This window comes from Bos taurus, chromosome 7, assembly GCF_002263795.3.
Source record: "Bos taurus isolate L1 Dominette 01449 registration number 42190680 breed Hereford chromosome 7, ARS-UCD2.0, whole genome shotgun sequence".
In the NCBI taxonomy this organism is placed as follows: domain Eukaryota; kingdom Metazoa; phylum Chordata; class Mammalia; order Artiodactyla; family Bovidae; genus Bos; species Bos taurus.
The window spans coordinates 57,808,608-57,832,173 of record NC_037334.1 but is presented as its reverse complement, the minus strand read 5'-3'; the positions used below and the strand labels follow the sequence as shown (position 1 = coordinate 57,832,173).

The following is a 23,566-nucleotide window of genomic DNA, read 5'->3' as shown; positions in this document are numbered from 1 at the left end:
GGCCACATTATCCAGTGAGAGGAAGGAAAGGGTGTGGTGGTGGTCAAGGAAGGCTTCCTGGAAGAGACAGTGAGCCCTGATGGTTGAAGAGGAGTCAGAGAAACAGAGGAGCAGAAATAGAATGGTATTCTGGACTGGTTTTAGCCCCCCAATATTAATGTTGATAGATTAACCCCCAATGTCACAGTTATGAGGCAATAGGACCTTTAGGAGATAATGTGGTCATGCAGGCAGAGCCCTCATGAATAAAACATGTGTGTCCATGGGGACACAACAAGAAAATGACCCTCTGCACCTCAGAGCAGGGCCCTCACCGAAATGTGACCATACTGGCACTCTGCTCTCAGATTTCCAACCTGTAGAACTATGTATTTCTGTTGTCTGTAAGCTACCCAGTCCATGGTATTCTGTAATAGCAGACAGAACTAAGACAGGAAGGGAATGAGCATGGATCAAGCTCTAGCACATGCTAAGTGCTCCGTAAACATCAGCCATCATTAATAAAGCATGCAAACCAGAGGTCACAAACTGCAGCCCACAGGGCTTACAGGTGACTTCTGTTTAACTGCATCCTAAAAATTCTCAATTAGTCGTTAAAAATGAAGCATCAGAGTTCCAGGGAAAAATTTAGACTTTGAAATGAGATGAACAGGCTACGCCAGACCAACACTTCTGGGTGGTCACAGTCAGCTGGAGCTGAGTGGACACTCCAGTTTGCACAGTCCCTAGCACCCCCTAGCACTCCCTGGTGTGCACCCAGGCATGCTTCGTCTCCTTCACCACCCGATTGGCACCTGGAGAAAGGAGTTCTCTGACCCCAGCAGAAATGACAAATAGGCCAGTCAGGCTGCCATGGAGAGTTTGAGCCAGTGAGAACTGGGCAGTAACACTGGAGTGCTGATCTAGGGCCTGATACGAAGGGCTTTGCATGCCAGGCCCAGTGGGTGGGACTGCTGGCTACTCATGGGGCGTCACTGTAAGTGACATTGCTTTGGGAAGAGTTCTTGTGGGCACAGCAGGGTCACACGCAACCTCATGTTCTGCTGCTAAATCCTGATGGTCCGTGAGCTGCTTGACTTGCTCTGCTGTGCAGTCACCGTGTTCAAGTCTTTCTGGATGGTGTCAGCCCATGCAGGCAGCAACCAGGATGCTGGGAGGAGATGGTGGCTGAGCTGTGACGAACCCAGCCCAGCCTGCTCTGGTCTGCCTTCTGGGCCAGCTGGAGAGGAGCAGCTGCTGAAAGGGAGCAGTCTCTTCAGGGACCTACAGGCAGAGCCAGCAGCCGCTGGGGCCCAGAAAAATAAGAGCAGCTGCCCAGAGTCAGTGGGGAGAGCTCATAAACTGTATCTCCCCCTTTATGGGGGCTTCCCTGGTGGCTCAGACGGTAAAGAATCTGCCTGCAGTGCAGGAGACCTGGGTTTGATCCTTGGGTTGGGAAGATCCCCTAGAGAAGGAAATGGCAACCCACTCCAGTATGGACTGGGGAAAGAGGAGTATTAATTTCCTGTTATTACTACATTAAATGACCACACACTTAGTAAACACAGTGACTTGAAACAGTAGAAAGTTATCATCTTACAGTTCCAGAGGTCAGAAGTCCACAGTGTTTATCTTGTTGGGTCTGCAGGGTGGGCTCCTGCTTGGAACTTCTGTGCAGGGGTTGGTGGGGGGAGTGGCGGGAGGTGTCTGCTTCTTGCCTTTTCGAGATTCTGGAGGCAGCCCACTTTCCTGGGCTCCTGGCCCCTTCCCTCCATCTTCCAAGCCAGCAATGGCTGAGTCCCTCTCACACTGCATCCTCTGACACAGCCTCTCCTGCCTCCTCCTCCTCCATACAAAGGGATGCTTGTCATTACACTGGGTACAGCCAGATGATGCAGCTCCAACATAATTGCCCCCATTTTAAAGTCAAGTACTCAACAACCTAATTCCCCTCTGGCATGTAACACAGTCACAGGTTCTGGGGATTAGGATATAGACATCTTTGAAGGGTGGGTGAAAATTAGCAGCTTTTTTTCCTTTAGGGAAAAACAAAAAGCACCCCCCGTCCCTGGCACAAGTAAATGGGCCCACTCCTTATTGAAGGAAGTGCCAAAGAGCACAAGATCTTTTCCATCCAGCTTACTCTTGTGACCCCAACACCTATCAGAGCACCTCACACCTACCAGTCAGTCAAAATATGTCAGTTGAAGAGTACGTGACACTAGTATTTGTCGCCTTCTGATCATGTGTCAGGCACTGAGCTAGGTGGATTCTGACAACCATGCAAAAACAGGAACAGATGTCTGCATACTGAAAGTATTGAAACTGAATCTTGGTACAAAAACTTGACAAAGACAATCCAGCCTGTAAATGGTGGAGCATGGGTTCCAACCAGATGTCGGCTCCAAAGACTACTGACATCTCCTGTACCAGCAGAGAGACATTCCTTAGTAAGTCTTAGCAAATCTTCCTAAGCAATGATCTCATCTTCCAGCCTTCCCACACAAGCAATCTGTGCTGCTAGTCCCAGGCTCCCATTGTACCCTCAGATATATGTATCACCCAGGCACGAACTCATGCTGGTTCCCCTGTCTAGCACAGGAAGCACCCCTACAACCCCAAAACGTATTCATCGAGAGTAGGCAAGCTCTGGTCTGCAGGTCATGTCTGACCTACCTCCTGCCTTGGCACAACGCCAGCAAAGAATAAGGTTTTTACATTTTTTTTTAATGATTGAGCAAAAAATCAAAAAAGAAGACTGTTTCATGACACATGAAAATTAGATGACATTGAGATTCCAGTGTCCATAAGTAGAGCTTCATTGGAATAGACGCTCATCTGTTTACATATTCTCTCTGCTGCTTTCATGCCACAGAGGCAGGATTGAGCAGTTGCAACAGGGACCAGAGGGCCCTCCAAGCCTAAAATATGTGCTACCTGGCCCTTGACAGGAAAAGTCTGCCAACCTCTGATCTATCTAGAGCTGACTAGTCATTCAAGGTTCAGCTCCCTGTTAAGTCTTACCCAGTCAGAGCAGCCAAGATCGCACCACCCCAGATTGTCTCATCATTTCTGCCCACCTGAGAATTTTAGGTCCATTTTTTTCTATCTAGAAAAAAATGTTTTGACTCATTATATCTTCACTTTGAATAATGATTTATTTTTCAATATTTATTTATTTATTTGGCTGCCTCAGGTCTTAGTGGCAGCACGTGGGATCTTTCATTGCAGCGCAGGGACTCTCTAGCTCTGGTGCGTGGGCTCTGTAGTTGCAGCACATGGACTGAGTTGGTCCACAGCGTGTGGGACTTTAGCTCCCCGACCAGGGATCGAACCTGTGTACCCTGCATTGCAAAGCAGATCTTTAACCACTGGACCACCAGGGAAGTCTCCAAATGATTATTTATTAAAAGAGATGACATTTATGAATTATAATACATGCAGAAATATCATGGAAACAGTTATACAAAGTCAGAGACCACAGTTCTCTCCTAGATGAACTGTTCCTGCTCCATCATGCTATGCATTGTGTTGCTACAGTCTTCACTGTTAAACAATCATCTGTAGGATTAGTGAAGGTCTGTATGAAAAACAAACTGTAAAAGTAGAGCCCACTGGGCTTGGTCGTTTCCCAGTTCAGAATCCGCTGAGTCTTCATCGGATCCAAGCTCCAGTCTCCAGCTCATGTCTGGAGACTATGTCATTATGCCCACGGTAGGACAATAGCCACTAATTAAATCTTAAACTTCTCTCGCTGTCCTTAGCTGGATAAAGGCGAGCATTATTGGTCCATGGGCATTCTTACCCACCGTGGGAAAACTGTTGGCCATTTTTCTCGCTGGACAAAATTATTCAATGTGTCTTCTGTATAGTAAAGATTACTGGCTGCATCTCAATCAGTGAGCCTTTCCTCTCCAGGGGCAAAACTGTGGCCTGCACATACCTCTGAAGGAAAATTGCCATCTGCCTTACTCTGTAGGAAGATTGCCAGTTGTATCCCCATTGTGGGGAAACTGTCGGCCGTGTCTCCAAACGGAAAAGCCTGCCAGCTGTGCTTCTGCACAGAAGAAATGTCAGCAGAAGTCGGCGATTTAAAACCCTGTGCGTGATTCTGAGTCTGTTCCTTTTTCACCCTCCTCCCCAGTTTCCTTTACTCTCTCTCTCCTGTGCCTGAGTCATCAGAATGGGGGTGGGGTGGGGAGGGGCTGACAGTGTTCAGCACCAAATGAGAGGTGCGTATACTGAGGAAGGTATGTATCAACTGATGGTCCAGAGACAAGCTGTTGTGTATCAAAGGCCCAGATAGAAGACCTAGAAATCAATTTAACAACCAGTAGCTCTTAAGATCTGGTTCCAGTGGAAAAGCACATCAGGCTTCCGGACTCATTGCACAGCAGGCTTGCATTAAGCAGCACCACTTCTGCATTGCTGCTGCCTCCTGTGTTATTGTGGGTACAAGCCCTGTGCTAGGCGCTTGACGTGAAAGATCTCATCTGACCCTCAACCACACTAGAGGGTATATATTCCTCTTATATCTATTTGACAGATAAGGAAAATGAAGCTTGGAAAGATCAAGCCACTTGTCCAAAGCTTCATAACATAAGCAACAGAGCTGAATTTCCACCCAGACCCGCTAAGCTTGGAGCTACCTGTGTGCTCAGCCCCCACACTACGGGATAGAGGCGTGGGGCCCCCTCCTGACCCTCCATCGTGGGCGTGAGTTCCTGTGCAGTGTCCAGTGTGAGGTCCAGAAGGAGGAGCCAGCCCAGGATCAGCCTTTACCTGTGGTCTCCCTCCATTCTTTCTTCTGCTGTCCCCAGACTGCTCCCAGCACACAGCATGCCTCCTTTCTCCTTTTGCCCCACTTATCATAAATGTAGTTTTAGGTTTCTCCAAAGTCAGCAGTTTCCTTCTTAACTCTTCCCCTCTCTGATCTGTGGTTTTGACTCTTTCCCATGATTCCAGTATCTTATTCAGGTGGCCAGTCATCTGAACAGCCCTGGGCCAGGCACCATGAAGGATAACATCATGGTGCTTTCTGGCTCCATGGAGAGGTATACACGTTAGAACACAAAACACTGTCTGTACCAGACACCTAATATAGCCTATAGGATTTTAAAGGAAGTGTCAGTGCTTTTTAAGAAAAATTTTATTGGAGCAAAGTTGCTCTACAATGTTGCATTAGTTTCTGCTGTACAGCAAAGTGAATCATCTATGTTGTTCAGTCTCTAAGTCATATCCAACTCTTTGGGACCCCATGGACTGCAGCACACCAGGCTTCCCTGTCTTACTCTCTCCTGGAGTTTGCTCAAACACATGTCATTGAGTTGATGATGCCATCCAACCATCTCATCCTCTGTCGTCCCCTTCTCCTCCTGCCCTCAATCTTTCCCAGCATCGGGGTCTTTTCCAATAAGTCAGCTCCTCATATCAGGGGGCCATAGTATTGGAACTTTAGCTTCAGCATCAGTTCTTCCAACGAATATTCAAGGTTGATTTCCTTTAGGGTTTAATACATACATCCCCTCATTTTTGGATTTCTTTCCCATTTAGGTCACCACATAGCACTGAGTAGGGTTCCCTGAGCTATACAGTAGGTTCTCATTAGCTACCTATTTTATACCTAGTATCAATAGTGTGTGTGTGTGTGTGTGTATCAATCCCAATCTCCCAATTCATCCCACCCCTCCCTTTTCCCCCTTGCCATCCATCTGTTTGTTCTCTACATCTGAGTCTCTATTTCTATTTTGTAAATAAGATCATCTATATACCATTTTCTAGATTCCACCAATGCACATTAATGTATGATATTTGTGCTTCTCTTTCTGACTTTCTTCATTCTGTATGACAGTCTCCAGATCCATCCACATCTCTACAAATGACCCAATTTCATTCCTTTTTATGGCTGAGTAATATTCCACTGTGTATATGTACCTCATCTTCTTTATTCATTTCTCTGTTAACTGTAGCATGATAACCCAAAGTAGATTCTGAGGAGGTCTGTTCTGGAGAGATATTGGGTTGCAAGTCATTTTTCAAGAAGAATGGGGGGAGGGAGGTGGTTTGATTCAATAAGATTTGAAAGCAGGATTAAAGCAGCGGTTTTCAACCAGGGGTGATCATGGCCTTGGGATTTGGCAATCTTTGGAGCCGTGTTACTCTCTCCATACATCCCTTCCTCTCCTTCCTCCCCTCTCCCTGTGTCCATAAGTCTGTTCTCTATGTCTGTGTCTCCATTGCTGCCCTGGAAATAGATTCATCAGTACCATCTTTCTAATTCCATATAAATGTGTGAGTATGTAATATTCATTTTTCTCTTTCTTACTGACTTCACTCTGTATAATAGGCTCTAGGTTCATCTGCCTCATTAGAACTGACTCCAATGTGTTCCTTTTTATGGCTGAGTAATATTCCATTGTATATGATGTACCACAGCTTCTTTATCCATTCATCTGTCAATGGACAGCTAGGTTGCTTCCATATCCTAGCTATTGTAAATAGTGCTGCAGTGAATGCTGGGGTACATGTGTCTTTTTCAATTTTGCTTTCCTCAGGGTATATGCCTAGGAGTGGGACTGCTGGGCCATATGGATGCTGGGAGGGATTGGGGGCAGGAGGAGAAGGGGACAACAGAGGATGAGATGGCTGGATGGCATCACCGACTCGATGGACGTGAGTTTGAGTGAACCCTGGGAATTGGTATTGGACAGGGAGGCCTGGCGTGCCGCGATTCATGGGGTTGCAAAGAGTCGGGCACGACTGAGTGACTGAACTGAACTGATGGTGGTTTTATTCCTAGTTTTTTGAGGAATCTCCATACTGTTTTCCATAGTGGCTATATCAATATATCAACATACATTCCCACCAACAGTGCAAGAGGGTTCCCTTTTCTCCACACCCTCTCCAGCATTTATTGTAGATTTTTTTATGATGGCCATCCTGACCCATGTGAGGTGATATCTCATTGTAGTTTTGATTTGCATTTCTCTAATCTTGAGAGTCCCTTGGACTGCAAGAAGATCCAACCAGTCCATTCTAAAGGAGATCGGTCCTGGGTGTTCTTTGGAAGGAATGATGCTAAAGGTGAAACTTCAGTACTTTGGCCACCTCATGCGAAGAGTTGACTCATTGGAAAAGACTGATGCTGGGAGGGATTGGGGGCAGGAGGAGAAGGGGACGACAGAGGATGAGATGGCTGGATGGTATCACCGACTTGATGGACATGAGTTTGAGTGAACTCCGGGAGTTGGTGATGGACAGGGAGGCCTGGTGTGCTGTGATTCATGGGGTCGCAAAGAGTCGGACATGACTGAGTGACTGAACTGAACTGAAGGGCCTGAAACATAATAAGCTTCCCATAAACAGTAATTATTAATAGCATTGAATATCATTGCTGAATGAATGGAAGAAATTCATGGAGCTAATATTAAGACTTGGATAAGCATAGACATGTAATGAACTGCAGTGCTGTGCAGGTAGGCATGTTATGTATATCCTGGCCTCTGCATTCTACATGAATATGTGATGCATTGATTAAACATTATCTTTTTTCATTTCACCTCCACCTTTTGGGGCTGTCACTTTAAGGCTTTACAATGCTGCCACACTGGCCTTCCAATACGCCTAACATTTGGAGAACATATTCCTAGGTATAACCTTGTAATACTCTTTTACATATTTACATCATTTAAATAGCCCCCAGTTTCTGTAGTCTTCAGTCCAAAATTCTCAAAAGAGTCTTTTTTTATCGAAGTGTAGTTAACTTACAATGTGGTGTTAGTTTTAGGTGTACAACAAAGTGAATCAGTTATACATATATATTATTTTTCTATTCTTTTCCATTATAGTTTATTACAGGATAATGAATATAGTTCCCTGTGCTTGTTGCTTATCTATTTTCTATTTAGTAGTTTGTATCTGCTAATCCCAGACTCCTAATTTAATCCTCCCTCCAGGCTTCTCTCTCTCTCTGGTAGTCGCTCAGTCGTGTCCGATTCTTTGTGACCCCATGGACTGTAGCCTGCCACGGCTACAGTCTTCTCTGTCCATGGAATTCTCCAGGCAAGAATACTGAAATAGGTAGCCATTCCCTCTTCCAGGGGATCTTCCTGACCCAGGGACTGAACCCAGGTCTCCTGCATTGCAGGCAGATTATTTACTGCCTGAACCTCCAGGGAAGCCCCCCAAGAGGCTTAGTAAGTGAAATATGATCGGCTAATACAGAATCAGTGCATGCTTTTCATGATAAAAATATCAGCAGCTGATATTTACTGAGGACCTGCTATGTGTCAAGCAACATGCATGCCTATTCTGCAGCTGGGAAAATGGAATCTCAGAGTAGAAAAGAAAATGTGAGCAGCTGATAAGTGACAGAGGCAGGAATTGACTACCATGAGTGTGCAGTTTTGCCAAGTCCTTCCCATTTACCCACTCTAGCTGTCCAGATGCACTGGGTAGGGCGTGACCAAGCCTCAAGGCCATCATTCCTCTCTCTGTGGGGATGTTTGTATGGAGCATGCCTGGAGTTTCTAAGTCCCTGGTCCTACTGAGATTACCTTGCAGAGAAACTAAGGTGAAAATCTAGTATCCAACTATGAGGACACCAGTCAGAGTCCAGGGGCCTTGTTAGTGCTTACCAAGAGGTAAGGGCACAGACTGAGACATTGGGTCAGAAATGGTATCGAGTTCATGTTTTTCTGTTTCAATGAGTTTTTTAACTCTCAAGTTCAATTCTGATTGATCAGGTTTTTCCTGTTGTTGCTGTGAAAATTAATATTTTGGTTTGGCTCATGGTATAATTCAGCAAGGTTTGGAAGACAACTCATTAGATTATATTAGATTTTCTACAAAGAATTTGGGTTAATTTTTTATTTTATATTGGGGTATAATTGATGAACAAAGTGTTAGTTTCAGGTGTACAACAAAGTGATTCGGTTACACATATATGTATAGCTAGTCTTCTTTCCACATTTAGATTATTACAGATATTGAGCAGAGTTTCCTGTGTCATACAGCAGGTCTTTGTTGGTCATCTCTTTTAAATATAGTAGTCTATATATACGTCAGTCCCAAACTCTCAATGTATTCGTCCCTCCCTTCCCCTTTGGTAACCCATAAGTTTGTTTTCCAAGTCTGTGAGTCTGTTCCAGTTTTGTAAATAAATGCACTTGTGTCATTTTTTCGGATTCTGAATGTAAATGATATCACATGATATTTGTCTTTCTCTGACTTACCTCACTTAGTATGATAATCTTCAGGCCCATCCATGTTGCTGCATATGGCATTTCATTCTTTTTAATGGCTGAGTAATATGCGATTATGTATATGTACATGATTATGCATTCATCTGTTGGTGGACATGTAGGTTACTTCTGTGTCTTGGCTGTTGTAAACAGTGCTTATTTGTGGTATCTTTGCTTTTGGTATCACGGTGATGGTGGCCTCGTAGAACGAGCTTGGGAGTGTTCCTCCCTGTACAGTTTTTGGGAAGAGTTTCAGAAGGATATGGTGTTAACTCTTCTCTAAGTGTATAATAAAATTCACCTGTGAAGCCATCTGGTCCTGGACTTTTAGTGGGAATTTTTTAATCACAAGTTCAATTTCAGTACTTGTGATTGGTCTGTCCATATTTTCTATTTCTTCCTGGTTCAGTCTTGGGAGATTGTACCTTTCTAAGAATTTGTCCATTTTATTGGATTTGGTTGCTCGTAGTAGTTTCTTATGATCCTTTGTATTTCTGTAGTGTCCATTGTAACTTTTCTTTTTTAAGGACAATTGCTTTACAATACTGTGTTGGTTTCTGCCATACATCAACATGAATCAGCCTCAGGTATACCTATGTCCCATCCCATCTCACCCCCATTGTAACTTTTTATTTCTAATTTTACTGATTTGAGCCCTCTCTGTTTTTCTTAATGAGTCTGGCTAAAGGTTTATAGAGTTTATTTATCTTTCCAAAGAATTAGCTTTTAGTTTCATTGATCTTTTCTATTTTTTTCATCTATTTCATTTATTTCTGCTCTAATCTTTATGGTTTCTTTCCTTCTACTAACTGGGTTTTGTTCCTCTTTCTCTAGTTGCCTTAGGTGTAAGGTTATGTTGTTTGAGATTTTTTTTGTTTCCTGAAGTAAGACAATATTGCTATAAACTTCTCTCTTAGACATTTTTTATTTTGTATTGGAGTATAACCAGTTAACAACAAACAATGTGATGGCTTCAGTGAACAGTGAAGAGACTTCCCCAGACATATACATGTATCCATTCTCCCCCAGACCCCCTCCCATCCAGGTTGCACATAACATTGAGCAGAGTTCCCGGTGCTGTAAGCAGGTTCTTGTTGGTTATCAATTTTAAATATAGCACTGTGTACATGTCCATCCCCAATCCCCTAACTATCCTTTCCCTCCAGCCTTAACCCGCCCCCTGCCCCCAGCAGCCCCAGCTCACCTGTTAGAACTGCTGCTGTGTTTGGGACCCTCATGCTTTCATTTTCATCCGTCTCTAGGTATCTGTTTATCTCTTCTTTGCCTTCTTCAGTGACACACTGGTTGTTTAGTAGCATATTGCTTAGCCTCCATGTGTTTGCGGCTGTTTTACTGCAGTTTTTTTTCTTATAGTTGATTTCTAGGCATTTAGTATTGTGGTTGGAACAATGCTTGATATGATCTCAATTTTCTTAAATTTACCAAGGTTCCCCCTCTGGTTGCCAGACCCCAAGGCTGGGGAGCCTGACATGGGGCCCAGAGCTTTCCATCCTGTGGCAGAACTTCTGTAGTATAATGATTCTCCAGTTTGTGGGTCATCCACCCAGCGGGCATGGGGTTTGATCTTATCATGATTTCACTCCTCCTACCATCTCATAATGGCTGCTGCTGTGGATTTAGAATATCTTTTTGGTAGGTTCCAGCATCTTTTTTGTTGATGGTTGTGATTTTGGTGTTTTCATAAGAAGAGGTGAGATTACATTCCTACACTCCACTACCCTGTCTCCACCTCTAGATTTTCTACATAGAATTTGTTTTTTTTTTTTAATTTTATTTTATTTTTAAACTTTACATAATTGTATTAGCTTTGCCAAATATCAAAATGAATCCGCCACAGGTATACATGTGTTAATTTGATAGCCACTCTGTAAGAGCATTGAATGGGCAGGAAGAGGAACTCCTAGGGGACAAGTTACTCAGTAACCTGCAGGTTGATGTTTTGTTTAGCCTAAAACTGTGATAGAAGCACTTATCAAGCGGAACCATACTCAACTACCATTATGGTAGGTCAAAAATAATTAAATGTAGGTAAATATGTATAGCTCAATATCATGCAAGCTAACCACTTATAAGGCAAAGATTTTGTTAAATTATCTAGCTTTGGTTCCAATCAAGCAAAAAATTTTTTTAACTTTTTTATTGAAGGATAAATTGCTTCACAGAATTTTGCTGTTTTCCATCAAAACGCAACATGAATCAGCCATAGGTATACATATATCCCCTCCCTTCTGAACCTCCCTCCCATCTCCCTCCCCATCCCACCCCTCCTGGTTGATACAGAGCCCCTGTTTGAGTTTCCTGAGCCATACAGCAAATTCCCGTTGGCTATCTATTTTACATATGGTAATGTAAGTTTCCATGTTACTCTTTCCATACATCTCACCCTCTCCTCCCCTCTCCCCATGTCCATAAGTCTATTCTCTATGTCTGTTTCTCCATTGCTGCCCTGTAAATATTCTTTAGTACCATTTTTATTAATTCCATATATATGCATTAGAGTACAATATTTATCTTTCTCTGACTCACTTCACTCTGTGAAGGTTCTAGGTTCATCCACCTCATTAGAACGGACTCAAATGTGTTCCTTTTTATTGCTGAGTAATATTGCATTGTGTATATATACAACTTCTTCATTCCTCTGTCGATGAACATATAGGTTGCTTCCATGTCTAGCTTTTGTAAATAGTGCTGCAATGAACAATGGGATACATGTGTCTTTTTCAATTTTGGTTTCCTCAGGGTATATGTCTAGGAGTGGGATTGCTGGGTCATATGGTGGTTTTATTCCTAGTTTTTTTAAGGAATCTCCATACCATCTTCCATAGTGGCTATATCAATTTACATTCCCACCAACAGTGCAAGAGGGTTCCCTTTTCTCCACACCCTCTCCAGCATTTATTGTTTGTAGAGTTTTTGATGATGGCCATTCTAACAGGTGTGAGGTGATATCTCACTGTAGTTTTGATTTGCATTTCTCTTAATAATGAGCGAATTGAGCATCTTTTCATGTGTTTGTTAGCCATCTGTATGTCTTCTTTGGAGAAATGTCTATTTAGGTCTTTTCACCGACTTTTTGATTGGGTTGTTTGTCTTTCTGATATTGACTTGGTTGAACTGCTTTTATATTTTGGAAATTAATCCTTTGTCAGTTGTTTCATTTGCTATTATTTTCTCCTATTCTGAAGGTTGTCTTTTCACCTTGCTTATAGTTTCCTTTTCTGTGCAAAAGCTTTTATGTTTAATCAGGTCCCACTTGTTTACTTTTGTTTCTATTTCCATTACTCTAGGAGGTGGGTCATAGAGGATCTTGCTTTGATTTATATCATCAAGTGTTCTGCCTATGTTTTCCTCTAAGAGTTTTATAGTTTCTGGTGTTACATTTAGGTCTTTAATCCATTTTGAGTTTATCTTTGTGTATGGTGTTAGGAAGTATTATAAATTCATTCTTTACATGTAGCTCTCCAGTTTTCCCAGAACCATTTATTGAAGAAGCTGTCTTTGCCCCATTGTCTATTCTTGCCCCCTTTGTCAAAAACAAGGTACCCATGCAGTGCATGGGTTTATTTCTCAGCGTTCTATCTTGTTCCATTGGTCTATATTTCTGTTTTTGTGCCAGTACCATACTGTCTTGATGACTATAGCTTTGTAGTATAACCTGAAGTCAGGAAGGTTGATTCCTCCAGCTCCATTCTGCTTTCTCAAGACTGCTTTGCTATTCAGGGTCTTTTGTGTTTCATATGAATTGTGAAATTTTTTGTTCTAGTTCTGTGAAAAATGCCATTGGTGATTCAATAGGGATCACACTAAATCTGTAGATTGCATTTGGTAGTATAGTCATTTTCACAATATTGATTCTTCCTACCCAGGAACATGGAATCTCTCTCCATCTGTTTATGTTGTCTTTCTTTCATTAGTGTCTCATAATTTTCTGTGTACAGTTCTTTTGTCTCCTTAGCCAAGTTTATTCCTAGATACTTAATACTTTTTGTTGCAGTGGTGAATGGGATTGATTCCTTAATTTCTCTTTCTGATTTTTCATTGTTAGTAAATAGAAATGCAAGTGATTTCTGTGTATTGATTTTGTATCCTGCAACTTAAGCAACAAATGTTTATTGAACATTTACGTGCAAAACCCTCAGTACAAAGATAAAAAACAAAATTCTGCCTTCAAGCAGCTCACATCCTAGGTAAGATAAGCTGTGGATTGTTAAATACTAATGTGAAAAATGATGCTTTCTTTGGGAGAGAACCCAAGCAAATGGTAAGTGAACGGGCCAGACCAAGTGTGATAGGACTTCAGAGAAAAGATCATTTGGTCTAAAATAATATGTAAGTAAAAGATGAGGCATATGAATCAAGCAGAATATGACACAAGTGAAGGAGGAACCATCAGGACATAAAAATGGGAAATATCCAGAGGTATGGTGTACATCCAGTTTGAACTAGAGAAGTTCAAAAAAAGGTTAGAAAGATGAATTAAGGCAGCTTAATAAGCTGCAGTGTCTTTTATTCCTGTAAGTGCTTTCTTTAGTCCTGTAAGTGAAAGTCAGCTGAATCTATGGGAAAAGAAAAGCAGCAACTGGATACCAGAGCAAATAGAAAACACAGACAAAAGATATTGTAGCCAGTTTACCTGAGACTGAGGCTCAGGAAAGTTAAATAACTTGCCCAAGGTCACACAGCTAGACAATGGTAGTCTGACCTTAAGCTTAAGGCAGTCTGACAGCAAAGTCCCACTATTAAACATCATGATCCAAGAGAGATGAATACATATGTTCACATGAAAACTTGTACATGAATATTCATAGCAGCATTATATGGTATATAATAATAGTATAAAATATATGTATAGTATGGTTCCATTCATGTAAAATTTTTAGAATAGGCAATTTCATAAAATAAGAAAATAGTGTTTGCCTAGGGCTGCAGAAATTAGGGAAAGGGAGTAAGTGCTAATGGGTATGAAGTAGTTCAGGGTTTTTTGTGGGGGGAGGAGATGATGCAAATGTCCTAAATTTAGGCTTTGTTGATGATTGCATGGTTGGTGGTATTATCTTTAATATAATCACATAAACTGTAAAATTTAGATGAGTAAATTCTATGGTATATGAATTACATCATCTCAAAAAAGTAGAAAAAAAATTTAAACATCTAAGAAGACTATATTTTGGTATGTAGCAATGTACACTATTGCTGGTATCACAATGATACCCAATGTGAAACAGAGCTTGTGCAAGCAGTCAGCTCTGTGAACGGAACAAGTCCCGTGAGAGTCCTTCCATGAGAAACATGATAGAGAAACCAGTGACAGTTTGTTCTACTGCCAGGGAGCTGACAGGTCTGCACGCCCGATTCCAACCCTAAGTTAGATGGTTGGCTTTCTAGCTGGCCCAAACACGTTCACATCAGTTAATAAGGAGGTACTAAATTTGTTCTCTTTTGCTTTTTGTTCTGCAGTTTTTGAAGAGCCAGAAGATCCAAGCAACAGGTCATTTTTCTCTGAAATTATCTCTTCAATTTCGGATGTGAAGTTCAGCCACAGTGGGAGGTATATCATGACCAGAGACTATCTGACCGTCAAAGTCTGGGATCTCAACATGGAAAACCGCCCCATCGAGACTTACCAGGTACAGACCCCCACCCATCCACACGTACACTGGGCACTTGAGGGTTCTGAGTCAGCCTCTGCCTGCAGGGGCTTACAATGTAGAGCAAAAGACACAGTGAGCCACTTCAATATCCAGAAATAGCTGGTAGGCAGGTCAGTGTAAGTTTGGATAGATCTAACCTAAATGAGGGAAAAGGCATGGCACCCCACTCCAGTACTGTTGCCTGGAAAATCCCATGGATGGAGGAGCCTGGTAGGCTGCAGTCCATGGGGTCGCTAAGAGTCAGACACGACTGAGCGACTTCACTTTGACTTTTCACTTTCCTGCATTGGAGAAGGAAATGGCAACCCACTCCAGTGTTCTTGCCTGGCAAATCCCAGGGATGGGGGAACCTGGTGGGCTGCAGTCCATGGGGTTGCACAGAGTCGGACACGACTGAAGCGACTTAGCAGCAGCAGCAACCTAAAGGAAAGGTCAGAACTACCCTGAGGCCCTAGGGATTACAGGCTGGGAAGAGGGAATGGATCTGGCAAGACAAGTTGGAGAAAAGTGCTGGTAAAATGGGTGAGAAACTGAGAGGTGTCCTGGAAGCCAACTGGAGAAACCATCTCAAGGAGGAAGTCACCAACTGCTGAATGGTGTTGTTGAATCAAGAGAGGACTGAAAAAGGGCCACTGGATTTAGTGACATGGAAATTGTCAGGTGACAGAGGTGAAGCCATAGGAATAAATGTCTGATTGGAGTGGGTTCAAGAGAGATCATAAATGGAGGATGTGAATGTAGTGAAATTTGGAAAGAGATTTTGTTTTGAAGAGGAACAGAGAAATCGGGTAGTAGCTGGAAGAGGATGCAGGATTGAGGAAGGCATCATAGTTTGTTTTAGGGTGATAGAAAGAAGCCAGTAAAGAGTGGACTAACTGAAGCAGTCAGCTTCTCAAGGGAGCATACTCCATTGCAGAATTAGATATAGATGAGATGGACCATTCATCCATCAAAGGAAAGAGAGAAGAGTAAAAACAGCTACAGATGCAGATTTGTGATGGGAACATACAGATGGTGTCTGCTTCTATTTTCCAGTCAAATAAGAAGCAAGATCATTAGCTGAGTGAGAAGGGAAAGTGTAAAATATTCCTCTAAAAGAGCAAATTGACTAGGGCACTATGGTAGGGTTGCAATGGGATCCACTTATTTATATATTTTAAGTAAGACAAATCTGTGTGATTGTATGTTTCTTTCCAGCCACATGAGCCTGCTTGGTTCAGGTAAGGAAGGGCAGAAAGTTAGATTTAACCAGTGGTGGGCTTTTACCAAGTAACTACAAGGTAAGGAGGGAAAAAGCCAAGTTTGTTGAAGGTATTGATTAAAGGAGTGATTGGAATGAGGGGCCACTGAATCTAAGGTAGGTTAGAAGGAAAATGAAGAACTGATAGAACCAAGACACTAAGGGCTTGAATTAAAATGCTAGGAGTCAGCAATAGAGTGATGACAAGGCTCATAAAATGACCACAAAAGCAAAGGACAAAACTCATTGAAAAGAATGAGGCTAAGAGTCCAGAGTGAATTTCTAAGACTGATGGCGGGAATAGTGATGGAAGAGAGATTGAGGCACTAGAGTGGCTTCCAAGCACGAGGCAGAGGGACTGTTAAGAAGGATGGGGAGCAGGAAGTAGTGTTTGATGGCATGATTTTGAAGGAGCTGAGGCACAAATGATGGTCCAGAGGAACACAGAGCCCACTCACCTTGGCACAGGAAAGCAGAAGTCCAGCTGCCACATGAGAGGCCTCGAGAGAAGCAGGAAATGTTCAGAGAGGAGGTTGAGGACTCTGATGGCTGACTGTGATGCTGCAAAAGGTTTGGGGGCCAGAACTGCAGAGGAGGTGGAGGTAGCCTGGTTAACCCCTGTGGTTTACCTTGTGGTTCAGATAGCATCCCCTCTGAGCTGGCAGTCTTACTCTCCCCTAACCCTTGCCCTCAGGCTCCTGCTAACAGCCCAACCATTTGGTATTAAGTGTGGGAACTAGAAGCTAGGAGAGTGTTGCTGACAGAGGTGTGGGCTGCTGGAGAGCCCCAGCTAGAGAAGAGTGGATTAGGCACCCTGGGGGAGCAATTGGTACTTTAATTTTTTATTACACCACATTCATTACCAGGATCATAGTAAGTAAAGAAAAGAATACTTGTATAGAGATAGGTTTTAAGCATAACTAGTAAAGTAAGAATTAAAAACTGAACCGTTAAAACTATGTTTTAATTATTCCTAAGTAAGCACTGGGGCTTCCCTATTAGCTCAGTTGGTAGAGAATCTGCCTGCAATGCAGGAGACCCGGGTTCGATTCCTGGGTCAGGAAGATCCCTTGGAGAGGGGAAAGGCTACCCACTCCAGTATTCTGGCCTGGAGAATTCCATGGACTGTATAGTCCATGGGGTCACAAAGAATCCGACACGACTGAGCGACTTTCACTTCTGAGTAAGCATTACCCTGGAGATGAACTTGACTTTCTCAATGGATCTGAAACTGACTTTTCTTCCAAAATGAAAGCTTCATTTTTGTGGCTGCTTTTTCAACAGCAGATTTCTCAGCTAATCTATGGTACTTTTATTTTAGACAAAGACTTAACAACAAAGCTAGCTAGCTGTGCCGTAAAGTGATTAGCATTTTAAACTCATGGTTCTCAAACTACATTTAGCAAGTGGTAAGCTTAGAAATCTTTGTAGAAATCTTTGTAGAATACTAAGAAATAGAACCCATGTATGGAAATTAATGCAAAAATTTATTTTAGATGGTGTATTTGAAAGCAATCTAGTTAAGTTTATATACCATATCAAAGGTGGTAATACACTATATCAGAAATGGTAAACAGACTCCTTGAGTGAGTGTCTGGAACACGGTTAAAAGAGATTTTAAGGTCAGCAGGCTCCACAAGTACATGATGTGAGAATCTCTGTGTTGGGAGACTTGGCCTAGTGTCAAGAAGGCCATACCCAAGCTCACTGGAACAGAGCGAAGAAACAGTATTTGGAACATGAAGAGAAAAGCATCAGATAGGATGAGTCTTAAGGTAAGGCATCCACGTGAGTGCGAGTGCACTGAGAGGGAGAAACAGTTGGCTAAGCAGGTTTCCACGGTACAGGCTTCTCGGAGATGTTTCTTGTGTCTGTGTCTTACCTTTTTCTCTCCTCTGATGGTGAACAGCTGATGTTCTCTGCCTAACGTTTCTTTTTTACAACAGAATATATATGGAGCATACCTTCATAGTCCATAATCTTCTCCTGTAGATGTCCTCACCTGGAGGTAGTCAGGAGCTCCCAGAGGGTAGAGGCTGGAAGGTGAAAATAAGTGTTCAGACTAGGTTTTCCCTTTGAATCTTTCCTGACTTTTAAGGTTTGGAGAACCTCTGTGCTGGGAGACTCTATTGGTTTGTTCTTCTGTTTCAGGGATTGACAAACTGTTCCTGTAAAAGGTTGTCTTTTAAGTCCTAGAGTTCTTGGTGAGGTGATTCCTGCAATAAGAGGCCCACAATTTCAAAGTGCACATGCTTTGTTTGATAATTATCACTCACCTGTAGGGTTTCTGTAAGACAAGGCCAAAGGCGAATGGTCAGGGGACAGGCTGAGCAGGACCTCAAATGGCACACCGCTGCCCAATTTATAACCCTTAATGCTCTGCCCCCTTTAATCCTAATTATTCAAGGTGCTATTTGGTACTTCCCCTACCAAAAACAAATTTGGGGTGCTTACAATAAAATAATATTCTAGTCCCCTCTTATAATTTTATAATTCCTTGATCACTGCAGAACTCTGAGAAGCCTGCATTATATAAACCTGCTTAACCAAGTGTTTCTCCCTGCTCAGAACACTCATGGGTATGCCTTACCTTAAAAGTGCTCTGTACAGCTGGTAGGAATGTAAACTCTTACAGCCACTATAGAGAATAGTATAGAAGTTCATTGCAAAACTAAAAAGAGAGTTACCATATGACTGAACAATCCCATTCCTGGGCATACATCTAGAGAAAATCATAACTTGAAAAGATACATGCACCCCCACATAGAACTACTTACAATAGCTAAGACATAGAGGCAGCCTAACTATCCATCACCTGTTGCTGATGAATGGATAAGGAAGGTGTGGGGTGTGTATATATATATACATATACACACACACACACACCATGCATATATACGCACAGGGATATTACTCAGCCATTTGCAGCAACATGGATGTTCCTAATATTATCATAGTAAGTAAAGCAAGCCAGAGAAAGACAAATATTGTATGTTATCACTTATATGGGGATTTTAAAAAAAAAATGATAGAAATAATTTATACACAAAACAGCAATAGTCCCACAGATGTAGAAAATAAATTTATGGTTACCAAATGGGGAAAGGGGAGATAAATTTGGAGTCTGGGATTAACATAAATACACTGCTGCTGCTAAGTCACTTCAGTCGTGTCCCGACTCTCTGTGACCCCATAGATGGCAGCCCACCAGGCTCCCCCGTCCCTGGGATTCTCCAGGCAAGAACACTGGAGTGGGTTGCCATTTCCTTCTCCAATGCATGAAAGTGAGAAGTGAAAGTGAAGTCACTCAGTCGTGTTCGTCTCTTTGCGACCCCATGGACTGCAGCCTACCAGGCTCCTCCATCCATGGGATTTTTCAGGCAAGAGTACTGGAGTGGGTTGCCATTGCTTTCTCTGATAAACACACTACTATATATATAAAATAGATAATCAAGAAGGTCCTACTGAATAGCACAGGAAACTATATTCAATATTATACAATAACCTGTATAGGAAAAGAATCTAAAAAACAATACATAATGTATATGTATAACTGAATCACTGTGCTGTACACCTGAAATTAGCACAACATTGTAAATCAACTCTAATATAAAATCAAAAAATTTTTTTAAATTGTAAGGACTGGTCTTGTGGGAAGGAACCCTGTCATCAATTACTAGCACCTCGCCTGAGCAGGGAGATACACAGGGCATAGTTCTAGGTGTCTTCATACATCTATCGGTTGATCTCAAGCATGTTTCCAGGAAGAAGAAGCTGTAGCCTTAGGTATTAATATAATGAACCACTTTCACATTTTCCTATAGAATAGGGGTTGACAAACTGAGACCTGTGGGCCAAATCCAGCCCTGCATCTGTTTTTTGAAAAGCAGTTTTATTGAAACAGCACACCTGGTCATTTACTGATTGTCTACGGTTGCCTACAAGGGCAGAGTCGGGTCATTGTGACAGAGACTATATGGCTCACAAAGCCTAAAATATTTATTGTCTGACCCTTTACAGGAAAAGTTTGCCAACCCCTGAAATAGAAGAACAAACCAATAGAGTCTAACCTTGCCAGGCCTAGAGTGGTCTATCAGCTATACACAGCAGGCTCCACAAGTACGTGAAGGGAGAACCTCTGTGTTGGGAGACAGCCTAGTGTTAAGAGGGCCATACCCAAGCTCACAGGAGCAGAGCAAAGATGCAATATTTGGAACATGGAGAGAAGCATCTAATATGACAGGCTTTAAGTTCCCTCTTACTCTGCTCTCCACATGCTTCTTGTGTCTGAGTCTTACCTTTTTCTCTCCTCTGATGGTGAATAGTCAGTGTTCTTTGCCGAAGATTTCTTTTTATGACAGAATATATATATGCAGCATACCTTCATACTTAATGATCTTCTCCTGTAGACGTCCTCACTTGGAATTAGTCAGGAGCTCCCAGAATGTAGATGCTTGAAGGAGAAAATAAAGGCTCAGACTGTGCTGTTCCTTCCCATCTTTTAACACTTAGTCATAGAGTTCTTGGTGATGTGGTTCCTGCAATAATAATAATGATGATGATAACAGGCCCACACGTCCACTCACCTGTAGTGTTTCTGTTTAAAAAAAAAAAAAAAAGCCAAAGGGGAATGGTTAGGGGTCAAGAATGGTTCACAAAAAAAGGCACAGGCTAAGCCAGATCTTAAAAGGCACACTACTGCCCAATTTATAACCTTACTGCTCTACATCCTTCAATCCTAATTATCTTTGGGGCAGTATTTGGCTCTCCCCCTACCAAAAACAGATATTTGGGGTGCTTATATTAAAATAAAATAATATTCTATTCCCCTCTTATAATTTTATAATTCCTTGATCATTGCAGAACTCTTGAGAAACCTGCCTAACCAAGCATTTCTCCCCGCTCAGAACACCAGTTATGTATGCCTTTGCTATAGAAGTGCTCTGAACAGTTGGTGGGAATGCAAACGAGTACAGCCACTGTGGTGAGCAGTATGGAAGTTCCTTAAAAATAAGAAAAGATAGTTACCATATAACCCTGCAGTCCCCACTCCTGGGCATACATCTGGAGAAAATCATGATTTGAAAAAACACATGCTCCCCACGGTTCCTAGCACTGTTTACAATAGACAAGACATGAAGGCAAACTAAACGTCCATCATGAGTCACTGATGAAGGATAAAGAACATGTGGTGTGTGTGTGTGTGTATACACACACAATGGAATACTACTCCAGCCACTTGCAATATGTTTAGACATAGAGAAATGAAATAAGCCAGAGAAAGGTTAACATGATGATACTTTTAACAAGGATTCAAAAAAATGATATAGACTCCCTTCCCAGTTCTAATGAGGTGGATGAAACTGGAGCCTATTATACAGAGTGAAGTAAGCCAGAAGGAAAAACACCAATACAGTATACTAACGCATATATATGGAATTTAGAAAGATGGTAACAATAACCCTGTGTACGAGACAGCAAAAGAGACACTGATATAGAGAACAGTCTTATGGACTCTGTGGGAGAGGGAGAGGGTGGGAAGATTTGGGAGACTGGCATTGAAACATGTAAAATATCATGTATGAAACGAGCTGCCAGTCCAGGTTCGATGCACGATACTGGATGCTTGGGGCTAGTGCACTGGGACGACCCAGAGGGATGGTATGGGGAGGGAGGAGGGTTCAGGATGGGGAACACATGTATACCTGTGGTGGATTCATTTTGATATTTGGCAAAACTAATACAATTATGTAAAGTTTAAAAATAAAATAAAATTTTAAAAAATGATATAAATGAACTTATATACAAAAGAGAAATAGACCCACAGACATAGAAAACAAATGTATGGTTACCAAATGAGAAAGGGAGGGGATAAATTTGGAGTTTGGGTTTAACATATACACACTGCTATATATATATAAAATAACCAAGAACTTCCTACTGAATAGCACAGGGGACTATATTCAATATTATATAATAACCTATATGGGAAAAGAATCTGAAAAAGATAGATACATGTATGTATGTAACTGAATCACTCTGCTGTACACCTGAAACTAACACAACATTGTAAATCAACTATAAAACATTTTATAAATTTTATACTCCAAAATAAAATAAAAATGAAAATGAAAAAGATTATAAGGACTGCTCCAGGGTATAGGAGTTCTGTCATTAACTACTAGCACCTTCCCTGAGCAGGGAGACATACAGGTGATACTCCTAGGTCTCTTCATACATCCCCATCAGCTGATCTCAAGCATGTTTCCAGGAATACGAAGCTGTAGCATTAAGCATGATGACCTAGTTTCATCTTTTTCTATGAACAGGGGTTGACCAACTGTGACCTGTGAGCCAAATCCAGCCTCCTATATTTTATAAAAGCAGTTTCATTGAATCAGCCACACCTGATCATTTAACCACTGTCTGTAGCTGCCTTCATCCTACAATGGCAGAGTTGGGTCACTGTGACATTATGGCTCACAGATCCTAAAATATTTACTGTCTGACCTTTCACAGGAAAAGTTTGTCAACCCCTGAAGTAGAACGAACCAATAGAGTCTAATCTTGCCAGGCCTACAGTGGTCTATCAGTCATACAACGGCAGGCTCCACAAGTCCATGATGTGAGCACATCTGAGTTGGGAGACTCAGCCTAGTGTCAAGGGGGCCACACCCAAGTTCATAGGAACAGAGCATAGAAGCAATATTTGAAACATGGAGAGAGAAGCAGTTAATAGGATGCGTCTTAAGTTCTTTCTTGCTCTGCTCTCTAGATGTTTCTTGAGTCTGTGTCTTACCCTTTTCTTTCCTCTGATGGCAAAAACCCGATCTTCTTTACTTAAGCTTTTTCCTGCAATAGAATATATATATGCATCATACCTTCATAGTCAATGATCTTTTCCTATAGATGTCCTCACTTGAAGGCAGTCAGGAGCTTCCAGAATGTAGGTGCTGGGAGGAGAAAATAAGGGCTCAGACTAGGTTTTCTGTTTGAGTCCTTCCTAACAGTTGTCTTTTATAGAGTTCTTGGTAATGTTCCTGCAATAAGAGGCCCACATTTTCAAAGTGCACATGCTTTGTTTGATACTTATCACTCACCTGTGATGTTCCTGTAAGACAAATTTCATAGGTGAATGGTCAGTAATGGTTCATAAAGAAGGGGACAGGCTGAGCCAGACCTTAAATGGCATATCACTGCCCCATTCTTAACCCTGAATGCTCTTCCCTTCAATCCTAATTATCTTCAAGGCACTATTTGGTACTCCCCCTACTGAAAACAGAAATTTGGGGTGACTATACTGAAATAAAATAACATTCTATTCCCCTCTTATAATTTTATAATTCCTTGATCATTGCAGAACTCTGAGAAGCCTACCTCATAGAAACCTGCTTAACCAGGTGTTTCCAAAACCTGTTCTCTCCCTGCTCAGA

General features: G+C 42.0%; 1 protein-coding gene across 14 annotated transcripts in view; it reads left to right on the top strand.

Annotated features, from left to right (window-relative positions):
• PPP2R2B (protein phosphatase 2 regulatory subunit Bbeta) overlaps positions 1 to 23,566 on the top strand; it is a 509,482-nt gene that overhangs the window by 473,508 nt on the left and 12,408 nt on the right. For all 14 annotated transcript variants that reach the window (NR_073586.1, NM_001272085.1, XM_059888050.1 and 11 more), the window contains one exon: positions 14,700 to 14,869. Coding sequence is in view for 13 of the 14 variants with exons in the window: in NM_001272085.1 (NP_001259014.1) it covers positions 14,700 to 14,869 (170 nt within the window). In the remaining variant the exon portion in view is untranslated. The remainder of the gene's footprint in view (positions 1 to 14,699; positions 14,870 to 23,566) is intronic.